The 12,515-nt window shown below is 36.5% G+C and overlaps 1 protein-coding gene across 11 annotated transcripts in view; it reads right to left on the reverse strand.

Moving 5' to 3' along the window:
* The window catches only part of PREX2 (phosphatidylinositol-3,4,5-trisphosphate dependent Rac exchange factor 2), a 298,158-nt gene that overhangs the window by 78,399 nt on the left and 207,244 nt on the right, over positions 1 to 12,515 (reverse strand). For all 11 annotated transcript variants that reach the window (XM_082363375.1, XM_082363371.1, XM_082363367.1 and 8 more), the window contains 2 exons: positions 10,091 to 10,193; positions 7,283 to 7,426 (listed from right to left, as the gene is read on the reverse strand). In XM_082363375.1, coding sequence (XP_082219501.1) covers positions 7,283 to 7,426; positions 10,091 to 10,193 — 247 coding nt within the window. The remainder of the gene's footprint in view (positions 1 to 7,282; positions 7,427 to 10,090; positions 10,194 to 12,515) is intronic.

Genomic DNA, 12,515 nt, shown 5'->3' on the forward strand with positions numbered 1-12,515 from the left:
AAAGAGAAATCTTAGAATACTACTTCAACTCCAATGGTCAGTTACTTCAGTTAAAAATAAATAAGCATAAACACATATATAACTTCCCATTAATTTTAAATGTCTTTTGAGTAATATATATTTCTTTCATAACTAACATTTTTGGTTATTTCTTTTTCCTTTAAACTTTATGCAGTGGTACTTTTAACCTTTTGGAGAGGAAATGAATTACAGGAAAGTGCCTAGAAATACAAGATTTCCTTTCGAGAGGCTGCCAGAAATGGCAGGAACGGTGATGGATCCAATTTGGAAACGTAAATTATTTCCCCTTGAAATTATTACTATTAATGAGCCTCAATTTTCAGCAGACTATTTCAAAATGGATAAAAGAATAATGTTTCAAAATTGCTAAATGCAATAGTCTCTAAACTAATAATGTTTCCTCAAATTGATAAAAACATCACCATTTTGGTGGCAAAAATAGGAAAGTCACTGCTAATTAATTTTAGGTGTGTTGTGTTTTCTAAACTATTCAGATTTCTAGAGCATTGAAGAAATGACAAAAGTTTTAGAGTATTGCTAAATTTAATTTTTTTTTAATGGCATTATTGGCTTATAACTGAGCAAAGCACTTGTGGAAAATTAGAGAGAAAGCTTCCTACATTTGCTTCAGTACAGAAAATCGAATTTGTGGGCTTCTTTCAAGGATTATTTATTTGTTTATTCCTTATGACTTCTGCTTTTGTTAGAATATTCACAACTGGTTCAGCAAGCTTCTGGGCCTGAATACACACAAGAAATACAGGAAGTCTTTCTGATAAAACAATCCTTAAATACATGCCACATTCCCTTCAGTTAACAAAGTGTTACTTGCGAAAGGCCAATATTCCAGGAGGATTCCGTCTATCAATAGTCATACTTCAATGTGAATTCCTCTTCCAAGTTGTAAAGCTAATAATGAAAGTCCTTGCACTGGAGTAAAACCATAACTTTCACTGCTTAGTAACTTAGTGTGACCTTGGGCATGTTAATTAATATCTGAGATCCTCAGGTTCCTCGTTTGTGAAATGGAAAATAAGAGCACTTACTAATTACGGTTCTTGAGAAATAATTAAATTAAATAATAGTATTAAGAGAGCCCATGACTATTCTTATCATTTATGGAATGTATTTTCTGTACAAGGCAAGGTGCCCAATGCCCCACAGGCATGATCTACTTCAGTTTCCACAGGAGATATAGATGATGCTTGAGTGTGCTTAGCCAAACAGGAAGTTGGGGGAACTAAGAGTAGGTCCAGGCAAGGACACTTCAATTTGTGATTTAAGGTCAGAAAGACCAGAAGGTGACCACCAGGAAGGGGCAACAGTGGAACTAGAGGCAGGGGGTCGGGAGTGGGAGGGAACAAGAAAACCCCTGGGATCTAGTTTCTATAAAGTCTTGATGGCTCAGCTTTGGCCAGAATGTCCAGTCCTGCTCTAAAAGCTTGTTACAATAGAAAAACAAGTTTTCCTTATATTTCTTAATGACATTTTCAAATTAACACCAGTTAAGATTCACAATTATGTAAATTTTTTTTTTAAATGAGAAAAGAGTTTAACAGTGTTGTGAAGAGTCTCAGCAATATTTTATGGCTCATGTAGAGGGTTTTAGGGAAATGAACTAAAAAAAAGATGAGTTTTATATTTAAAAAGTAAACTGTGCATGGCAAAGCAGAGGAAGGAGAACAACATTCCCTTTTTTAGGTGAATAGTTTGGTTATTTATAGCTATTTTTTTAATAAAGAGAGTGGAATGACATTTTACCAAACTAAATTTCTATTCTCAGCAAAAAAAAAAAAGGTTAAATATATAATAATGTCCAAACTTCAAAGTTTGACCCCTCTTTTGCACTTTCTTGTCTACTTTTCTTAATTCTCATCCATATAATATTTCTTAAAAATAGTATTGACATATTTGATTGAATAAATATTTAATTTATTTAAAAGCACTTAATTAAAAGCAGTATTTAAAATACAACTCGAATTTGTTTGCTTGTTTTACTTCTACTACTTTTGAATTTAGAAGCAAAACATTCCATTAAATGTAGGTATAGTCCATAAAAAAGGAAAACATAATGAATGTTAGCGGAAATTAAAGATTAAATTATTCTAAGACTGAAAATGAGCCTCTCTTCCACTCACTCAAAATGCATTTCATGGTTTTTTCAAGAAAGGGGTTAATCAGAAATCTCTGAGGAACAATTTGAAGGATAGTGTCAATCAACTAACACCCTCTTCTGATAGTGCAACAATGGTACTTTATTGGTTAAATAAGACACTACATACGCACTGTTACAAATCTCCAGAAATGGTCACAATTGGTCAGAATTCCTCAGAATTGGTCGCAACGTTTGTGAGAAAGGCAAGTTTTGTCCATGTTGCCGTGACCAACATTGCAAAAGGCTGTGCTGCTTTGTAAACAGAGGTGGGTTCACAGGCTCAGGTACCCACTCTTAACATTCAGGAAATCTCAACTCTGGGAATTGTTCCTTCCTCTTTTCAAAAGCTATTTAATGTTTTGATTATAAATACTGTGCAAAACCCAAATGGAAAACTAAAGGATTCATCTTTTAAAGGATCTTAAGAAGAATTTTGCAGGAAAAAAAAAAACGCATGAATGAAGGTAACTTAGAAACTGACAATGTTTATAACAAAATATTCCCTTTTGTTTAAAAAAGAGAAAATGCTCAAGTTTCTGGGTGATTTTAATTATTCTCTGAGAATAGAAAGACACCTTTTAAAGAGGTAAAAGTTAGGAGTAACAGTTTTGGGTGCCAGCTTTTTGCATAGGGGGTGAAGAAACCAAATATCCCCAAGAATGTGCTTGTGGAAAAGGAACCAGCATTGCATGTCCCATTTAGTTTAAGGAAAATCACCACCAGAGACTCAGGGAATAGGTACTTAACAACACTTTACAAGGAAGGGATACCACATTCCAGGACATAGTACATAACTAAAAAAAAGACCTTTATCTGATGCCATGTCCCAAAGAGGTAGAATACATGGGTCTAGGAACCAAGGGTAGAAGCAGAAATAGCCATGCTAGCATCTGTGCAGGGTTGAATTGTATCCCTGAAAAAGATATGACAAAGTCCTAACCCCCGGTGGCTGCAAATGTGACCTAATTTTGATATAGGGTCTTACAGATGAAATCAAATTAAAATGAGGTCATACTGGATTAGGGTGCGCCAGAATCCAATGACTGTTGTCCTTTTAAGAAAAAGGAGATTTGGACAGAGACAAAGAGACAGACACACAGAGGGAAGAAGGCCACGTGAAGACAGAGGCAGAGACTGTAATTATGCTGCCACAAGCCAAGGAATGCTGGTAACCACCAGACGCCAGAAGGGTTAAGAAAAGATACTTCCTTAGAGCCTGCCAAGGGGACATGGCCTGTGAACATCCTTGGTTTCAGACTTTTAGCCTCCAGAACTATGACAATAAATTTCTATTGCTTTAAGCCACCCAGTTTGTGGTCATTTTTATGGCAGTGTTGGGAAACTTATCAATTCCAGTGGCTCACTTGGGGAATGTGTGCTTCCCATCCCTGAAATTCTGGCTCTGTAGTTGTAAGGGTCCTGATCCCCAAAGGGGCACACTTTCCCTAGGAGACAAAGAAGGGGCCCCACTGAACTGTAAACTCTGGCTGACACCCGGGCAGCTGAGTCTCCTTGTGCCAAGGCACCATCCAACAAGAAAAGAAATCACTGTCTTGGCAGGTTAATCTACCCTGATCATCATACGGAAGTAGGGCTACTGTTACATAACGAGGACAAGCAGGAATATGTCTGGCATCCGGGTAATCCGCTCAGGTCCCTCTTGGTACCCCCTCGCCCACGTTTGATGGTAAATGGACACACGCAGCAATCCTGGCCTGAGAAGGGCATAGTGACACCAGGGAATCAGGCCTCTTGGGGCTGAAGGTCTTAGTCATGCCACCGAGACCAGCAGAGGCTCAGGCTGAGAACAAGGCTACCGTACAAAGGATGGCATAAGAGGGAAAATGAGAATCTGTTGTAGCCCCAAGACCATGTGCAGCAGCAAGGACTATAGCCTGTCCCATTAATACGCTGCTAAATTATCCCCCCAGGAACAGAGGCCCATCACAGTCAGGAAGGACACCCTCCCTACACAAAGAAATAGATCAAGATGCGGACTATGGCAGATACTATAAAGCTACCCACTCAGATCCCCTTTCAGAAATGAAGGGCTCTTTGCCCAGCTGCCGTGATGGCCAGAAGACATCCCTCAGCTGTCAGCTCTACAGGGCATCTTCAGCCTCCGCTAAGAAAAACTGTCCCACCCAAATCACGTCTCCTTCTCGGTGTACCCCGAGTCCTAATGACCTAACAATGCAGAAGCAAAAAGGCCCAGTTCTCATTGCCCCGGCGCCCCAGAATCTAGAAGTGTCAAACACTTGTGAAATGGATTAATGTAACTAAGCAAAGATTAACTAGATAACTGCACAGTGGTTTATAATCCACATAGCTCTGTGCTTTCTCACTCTTGGTGGATATTGGAATCACCTGGAAAGCTTCTAAAATATACTGGTATTCGTGCCCCACTTCCCAGAGATTCTGACTTCATTGGTTCTGTGTGGAACCAAGGAACCAAGCATGGGTATTTTCTAAAACGTTCTCAAGGTGATTAAAGGGCAGCCAGCTTGAGAACCACGGAGAGACAGCATGAAAGCAAGCCAGCGACCCTGGATATCTATCCTCCTTGGACTCCCATTTTTCACCCAGTTTATAGTTACTTGTTTTATCTTACCAAGGGCTCAGGGATCCTAAAAGGATTAATTCTCTGACTTGTAGGAAGTAATTCTAGAAGACTGCTTTAGTGTGATCTTTACCTTCTAGCATTTTGGTTATGCTTTGCGCTGACTTTTCTGTCTGGCTGTTTCTGTGTTCCTAACCTTGGAAATCCGCCTTTTTGCCATTTTGTCTGCCTAGACTCTTTTTCTCCAGCAGCTCTGGTTTTCAGCAATGTACGTTCCCTAAAAGTTTACCCTGCTTGCCTCCAACCCTGGAATTCCTGATTTACTAGTTGGTCCCATCTCTGCAGGGGGCCCCATTCATCCATGTGCCCTCCTTTGCCCAAGGATCCACGCAGACAAGAAAAAACGAGAAGGCAGGACATTTGCTTCTTGTTCTAGGTACATGGTACCACGGACAACCTTAGGAGCGCTGACTCTAATATATATTTCCCAGGAAATTTTCAAATTCATCTACTTTTCTCTTTATTATTTGCTAACAAAGACTCATATACCCACAAAACTAAAACCCTTCAATTAAACTTTCATCCCAGGAATAGACTCCATTTGGAATCTCTCCCATTTACCACCACTTTCAATCACCAGATGGTAATCGCTGCTCAAACTAGGGCTGAATTTCCTGTGCTTCTCTAAAGCTGATGAAAACTCAGAGTTACTAATGATTCCTCATGGGAGTTTTATGAATGCAGCGGAACCTCTGCAACTCCTTTAAATAAACAACCTTATCACTGACAGATTTTTAACGAGACAGACTATTTTCCAGTCTTCTTTACCTATCTGTGACCTCCACTGCAGAAGTGTTTCCACTGTCGCCTCATCAAATCATTTTTCATATTTTACTGCTGTGTGAATACTAAAACCTAATGTTTGCTAGAGTTTTTCTTTACGTTACACTGTAAAAGCAATAGTGTACTCATTGAAATCATATATATTTCAGGATTCTTTTTAAATTAGCTTTAGCCACAGTTATAAAATAGAGGTTACTTGCAAAATCATTTTTTCCCTATGCACACTGGCTGCTGGGTATGAATATTCAGCTATTTATGGTTGGTGTGTCACAAATGTAATCACTTTTTTAGAAAAGATGATTAATGCCATCTGTCATCTCAGTAATGATTTCAAAGACAGAATTTTTTAAAACAGAGAAATAAAGGAAAAGAAATGAAGAGCCTTTAACAAGGGCAAGGTCTGGTTAAACCCTATAGAAGTTAATATTCCAGACCAGCAGCCTTTCCTTTCTTCTAAAACTACTGATCTCTGTAATGGCTTTTAACATATTTTGGGCTAAATTATTCTCCTAACATAGTTCCAAAGGTCTATTTTTGCTCAATTTCTTTTTCTTTTTTATTTCTTTTCATTGCAGATTCTTTTATTACCTACATGGACCCTATCACATAAATGAAAATACCTTCTAATAACTCCTAAGATCTCTGTGCTGAAATTTTTCTCTGCTTAAATGTATTCTTGCCAAGTATCTGAGGTAGTCGTTTTTAAACTACGGCAACTGAAGGAAGAGTATTCTATCTTTTAGAATTATAACAACATGCATGTGGTACAAAGCAGAATTTTCACTTGGCAGTGAATTTAGATTTCATATGCTTCTCTGTTCTTCCCTTACTGAGATGGATTTTATTCCTCTACTCTTCTCATTTTTTATTAGAATATAAAAATTCTACAGCAATACCAATGCAGTCTTGAAAACTCAAAAGAAGAAAAAATGAAATGTTCTGTGGTACCACTCAGAGAAATTGATACAATCTTGATCACAGCATGAATTAAAAAAAAAATCATAGACAAAAAGATACTACACAATAATCTGAATTTCTGATCTTTTCTGGCAGCATTTGTGACCACAGAAATAAAAAAGATCCAGGACCTTCCCTGGGAAATCACTTCACTGCAAGAATCTTCTTATTCATGTTATTCTTAATTTCTTCTACTGCAGTTAACACTCATTGTTTATTTGCCAAAACAATTTTTTTATTATGAAAGGAATACATTTTTACTGACAAAAAAGTTGACACAATGCAAAAAAACTTAAAGAATAAAATGTCATCAATTTAATCATCCAATGATACATTTTACACACATGTAAGTATATACATACATGTAAATTGAGACTATAATATAAATTCTTTTTTGTAATCTGCGTGGGTATATTATCAAACTTCTTCTATCTCATAAAATATCTTAACCAACCCATTTTAATGGTTCTACCATAATTTATTTAAGCCAACTTAATTTATCTTTATTTAAGCCACTCATGCCTTATTTCTCCACTATAAATAATGCTGTAATCCTATTTGATAAATATTTAAACCACACGCAATTCTTTCCTTAACAAACATTCCCACCAGTAAACATATTACCTAGGTACTAATAATAAATTTTTGAATTAATGAAAAAAAAGGATGGTTACAACTACATTTTAAAAAATTGATAAAGATAAAATAATTTAAGTACATGAAGTATAATAAAGAAAGCAGTTTACCTTGTGCAAAAAGAACAGGATGAATTTTAAACCCTCCTCCGTTTTTCAACCTTTGAGGCAGTTGTTCAAAATGATAACTATCGATGTAGAAGTAAACTTTCAGAGCTTGCCGGCTTCCTTCAGCTTGATAAGTAAGAGGAGCATCTAAAATGACATTTAATGTTATATTACTTCCTAAAATCAGGATATTTTATTTAGTATATTTGTTAAGCTTTAAAAAGAATCCCTAAAATTACTAGAAACTAATATATTAAAAGTACCCACGTATATTAAAGTTCAGGTTTGGCATACTGACAGTACTATTTGGTGAAAGAGTATTAAATCAGGTTCTCATTAGCTAAAGCAACAGGTTTATTACTGTACTGTATATAAAATTCTGTAATAGGAAACTTCGTTACACTTTAACACACCAGGTGTCTCACTTAACTAAATGAGAAGTTTAGCTACACATGGTTTGGAATCACAGTCTCCCAGGACAGCTGCCTCATTCATATTTTAGTCAAGATGAGTCCTTGGGGTACACTTCTGAAGTAGTGTTCAAGAAACGGAGTACACAGCAACCATTATCAAAATTAGCACGGGTTTTGCAAGTTCCATTCCCAGAGCACCAGATCAAAAATGCCCTACCTGGGCTTCCCTGGTGGCGCAGTGGTTGAGAATCTGCCTGCCAATGCAGGGGACACGGGTTCGAGCCCTGGTCTGGGAAGATCCCACACGCCGCGGAGCAACTAGGCCCATGAGCCACAGCTACTGAGCCTGCGCGTCTGGAGCTTGTGCTCCGCAACGAGAGGCTGCGACAATGAGAGGCCCGCGCACCGCGATGAAGAGTGGCCCCCGCACCGCGATGAAGAGTGGCCCCCGCACCGCGATGAAGAGTGGCCCCCACTTGCCGCAACTAGAGAAAGCCCTCACGCAGAAAGGAAGACCCAACACAGCCAAAAAAAAAAAAAAAAAAAAAAAATTGCCCTACCTGCCCCTTCATTTTCATCCTTTGCTCTTTTTCTATTTCCTGTCATGCATTCATATTATCTTCTAATTTATTATCAAAATACCTCATTTATTTCACTTATTATTTATCTCTCTGTTTAGTTCTCTATTGTGTCCAACACTTAGAATAGTGCTTGGCCATAAGTAGGCACTTAAGAAATTTTCAATGAATGAATGATTATAATTCCTAGATAACAGATTAAATGAATATTTATTGAGTCCCTATTTATTGTACTAGACATTGGAAATGTGCAAATAAATAAAAACCTTTCCCAGCCCTGAAAGATCTGTTTAGATCTTCTACCATAATACTTAGGGGATCCTCACACTTATGAACAAACAAGAAACAGAAAAATAACAAACTGCTAAAGATTTCTTGGACCGATAGACACATTTTAAACTTATTTGTGACAATGTTGAAATGGTAGATAAATGATCATGACTTGCAGAAACTAAAAGATATAGAAATTAAGCCCTAGGTGTTGCTATTTCTCTGGATGTATACTTCTAAAACAATGCCTTTGTTAGGTTTAATGATGGCCAATTGCTAAAGGAAAGGGATACTTTTCAATCTTTCAATTCAATTTCATAAAGTAACTTCTTTGCAACATTAGATACAACCAAGTTCTGTTGAAATTCTATTCTTCATTCTGCACAGCAAGTTTATCCTTCTACTTTTATAACCATAAAGCCTTTCTGCCTGATGCACTGTATAAACTGAATTGATATTTGTTCATTCATTTACTTGAAAAAAAACATTGGCCTTTTTGTTCCAGGCATCTCTTGAGTGCTGGATATACAGCAATGAACAAGATAGGTTTTGCCATCTTGGAAATTGTACAGGATGAATAAATGAATCAAGATAGTTAATGTGATTATATTTGTACACACTAAATTTTTTGACACTTGGATAAAATAATTTTTAATTTTCATTTTTAAGCTGGCAAATATGTAGACTATGTGTCTACTTCAGAATTAAATTATAAATTTTATCAATTATTGTCAGATCAAACAACTATAATGTCTCTGTATATTCTTGGCTCTAAACACTGTTTTCATTGCCTGCTAACACATTCTCTACAGGATCAACTGAAGATAAGGAGTGGAAACCCAATTCAAACAATTTTGCTAAGCAATTATTATATATTTGAGCGAACGTTTTGGAGGCCTCAGAGATTATCCACATAGCCAGAAATATTAGGGCAGTTCTTTTATTAAAAGAAGTCTTGACATGAAAAAAGCAGCAGAAAGGACAAATGTTCTGTGATTCCACTTATATGAGGTACGTAGCATAGGCAAATTCAGAGCCAGAAAGTGGAATAGAGGTTACCAGGAATTGGAGAAGCGGGGGAGGGCAGTGATTGTTTAAGGGGTATGGAGTTTCTGTTTGGGAAGATGAAAAAGTTCTGGAGATGGATGGTGGAAATGGTTGCACAACATTTTGAATGAACTTAATACCACTGAATTGTATACTGAAAATGGGTTAAGTGGTAAATTTTATGCTATGTATATTTCACCACAATAACAAAAAAGAAAGAAAAGGCAATCTTGAGTAGCACAATATTTGACACACACACTCCAAAAAAGTTTTAGAGGTCAGACTAATAGCTAAAAACAAAAGTATAAAATTAGCTGTAAATTTAATTTATATATACTTTCTATCACTTCCCCAGTTGGTTATTACTATTTTACCCTAAATATAATATTTTATATAAAACTTAAACTGCATATCAAATATATTCATATCAAAGTTATGACTTATGTTGTTGTCTGATGTCAAAGAAATTTTACAAAACATACATGAAATATTTAACTACTTACTTGCAACCAGGGGTTCCTCTTCTGATGGTTTAAAGTAAAAAGAAACCTTTTCCAAATCAAATAGTGCAACCAGTGTATCTTCTAGCATGGCTTGTTCATCTGTCTAGAAAGAAAGAAAAACAATACATGATATGACAGGATTGTTTGGGATAAAACATAATATAAAATAATACAACGTAACAACTCCAGACCAAAACTAGGTTCACTTGTGTTTTATTTAAGTACAAACCAAATTATCAACACATCTAAGAATTTATTGCCTAAAATGAAATTAACAAATCCTAAGTTATGTTTCTTTTGTAGTTTTATATTTTCCCTTTTCTCTGCTGTCTAAATGATTTTTTCAGTCTATTTTGTAGCTAGATTCTAATTCTATTGATTTTGTTTATTAGTTACAAATGTGTAAGCAAAAAAACATGCTATTTGCCTCTAAATTTCTATAATCTTACAAATATAACAGCTGCAAGACAAAAATATTGTTTTCTTAAAAAGCCCAGTACATAATGGTCATCCTACTTTACGGTAAGATAACCTGTGCATTATTCAATTTGCAATTTGTGAAAACTGTGATAAAAGCAATTTGCATGTATGTAATGATTTTTCTTCCAAAGAGCCTGGAGACAAGAATCATTTTCACTTGCCTATTACGGGGCCTTAATCTAGAATCTTGTGAATATGAGATTTGATTTGTTTTAATCATTCATTTCATTCCTACAGCATATTTTACAGCTGAGGCAGGTAAGGCCAGACATGGTAACAAGTTCATTGCATATCTCAGCGACATCATCTTTCTACTACTGGATCTGGCCTTCCTATTAGCAGTTCAGTGCACTATCTAAAGTCTTTTACTAATTTCCTCATGAAAGAATAATTAACCTAATCATACACAACTTTTATCTCAAAGGTACATTTGTTGCCTTAAGAATGTCAAGGATCCTTTTTAAAGATAATTTTAACATGCTTTACCCGCATTTTAAAAGTTGCTGTAAGCTTATAGCCATATTTTGGGGGCAGCATGAGTAGAGGGTGAAGGAGATGGTAAAAAATTTCCATTGCGTGTGGGAAAAAACCCACTAAGGCAGCCTCAGACCCCAAAGAAGGACTGAATGGATACCAAAAGGTTAACAGCGTCATCACCTTTGTACCTTAGTTTGGTACTTAATATAATGGATGGTACACAGTAAGTGCTGGATAAATGTTTATAAGACTGTGACTTTTTAAAGTCCTTTGAAGCAGCAGAAAAATGCCATGAACCTGGAATTGTAGGGACAGGACTAAAGAATCAGCATTCTTCCAATTGAGAGGAATACACACAGGAAGAAATGTTCCAAACAGGCTGCCCTCTGATCGTAACTTGCAGATGTGGCTAAAGTCATACCCAAGGACCTAGGACTGTGCTCAGAGCCCAGGAACACACAGACCGCCTGTGCCTGCAGCTCCCAGGGAGCTCTTCGCAGTTCCCGGAGGCCCTTAGCGCTCTTGTTACAGAGGCAGAAAGACTACAAGTTTCTTTGACTTTTTTCTTAACTACCTTTGAATTATTTTTTATCAATTCTTTAAATAAACTTAAGGGTTTCATAAGACCAATTTAAAACAAAAAAACAGCTTTCTTAAAAAAAACCAAAAACCAAAAAAACAGCTTTCTTGAGATATAATTCACATACCATAAAATTCACCCATTTTAAGTATACAGCTCAGGGGTTTTTAGTATATATGCAGAGTTGTGTAACTATCACCATCATCCGATTTTAGAATATTTTCACCACCCCAAAAAAGAAACTCAGTACCCATTAGCATTCATCCTCCATATACCTTCCTCCAATCCTTAGCCCCAGGCAACCACTAGCCTATTTTCAGTCTCTAAAGTTTGCCTATTATATTATTACATAATAATGTAATCAAATAATACATGGTCTTTTGTAACTGGTTTATTTCTCGTAACATGTTTCCAAGGTTCATCCATGTTGTAGCATGTATCAGTACCTCACTCCTTTTTACTGCTGAATAATATTTCATTGTATGGATACACCCCAACTTGTTTATCCACTCATCAGACAGCTCATGGACATTTGGGTTGTTTCCACTTTTTAGGTATTATGAATAATCTTGCCAGGAACATTTGTGTACAAGTTTTGCTAGAATGTAAGTTTTCTTTTCTCTTGGATATTACCTAGGAGTAGAATTTCTGGGAATTCCACGTTTAACATTTTGAGGAACTGCCGAAATGTTTTCCAAAATGGCTGCACTATTTTCCATTGCCCCCAGCAGTGTCTGAGGGTTACAATTTCTCCACATCCTCACCAACACTTGTGCCTGTCTGTCTTTTGGAGTGTAGCCATCCACATCACTGTAACATAGTATCTCATTGTAGTTTTGAGTTGCATGTCCCCAATGGCTAATGATGTTAATTGTCTCCATGTGCTTT

Source organism: Balaenoptera borealis (genome assembly GCF_965194805.1).
Source record: "Balaenoptera borealis genome assembly, chromosome: 17".
In the NCBI taxonomy this organism is placed as follows: Eukaryota; Metazoa; Chordata; class Mammalia; order Artiodactyla; family Balaenopteridae; genus Balaenoptera; species Balaenoptera borealis.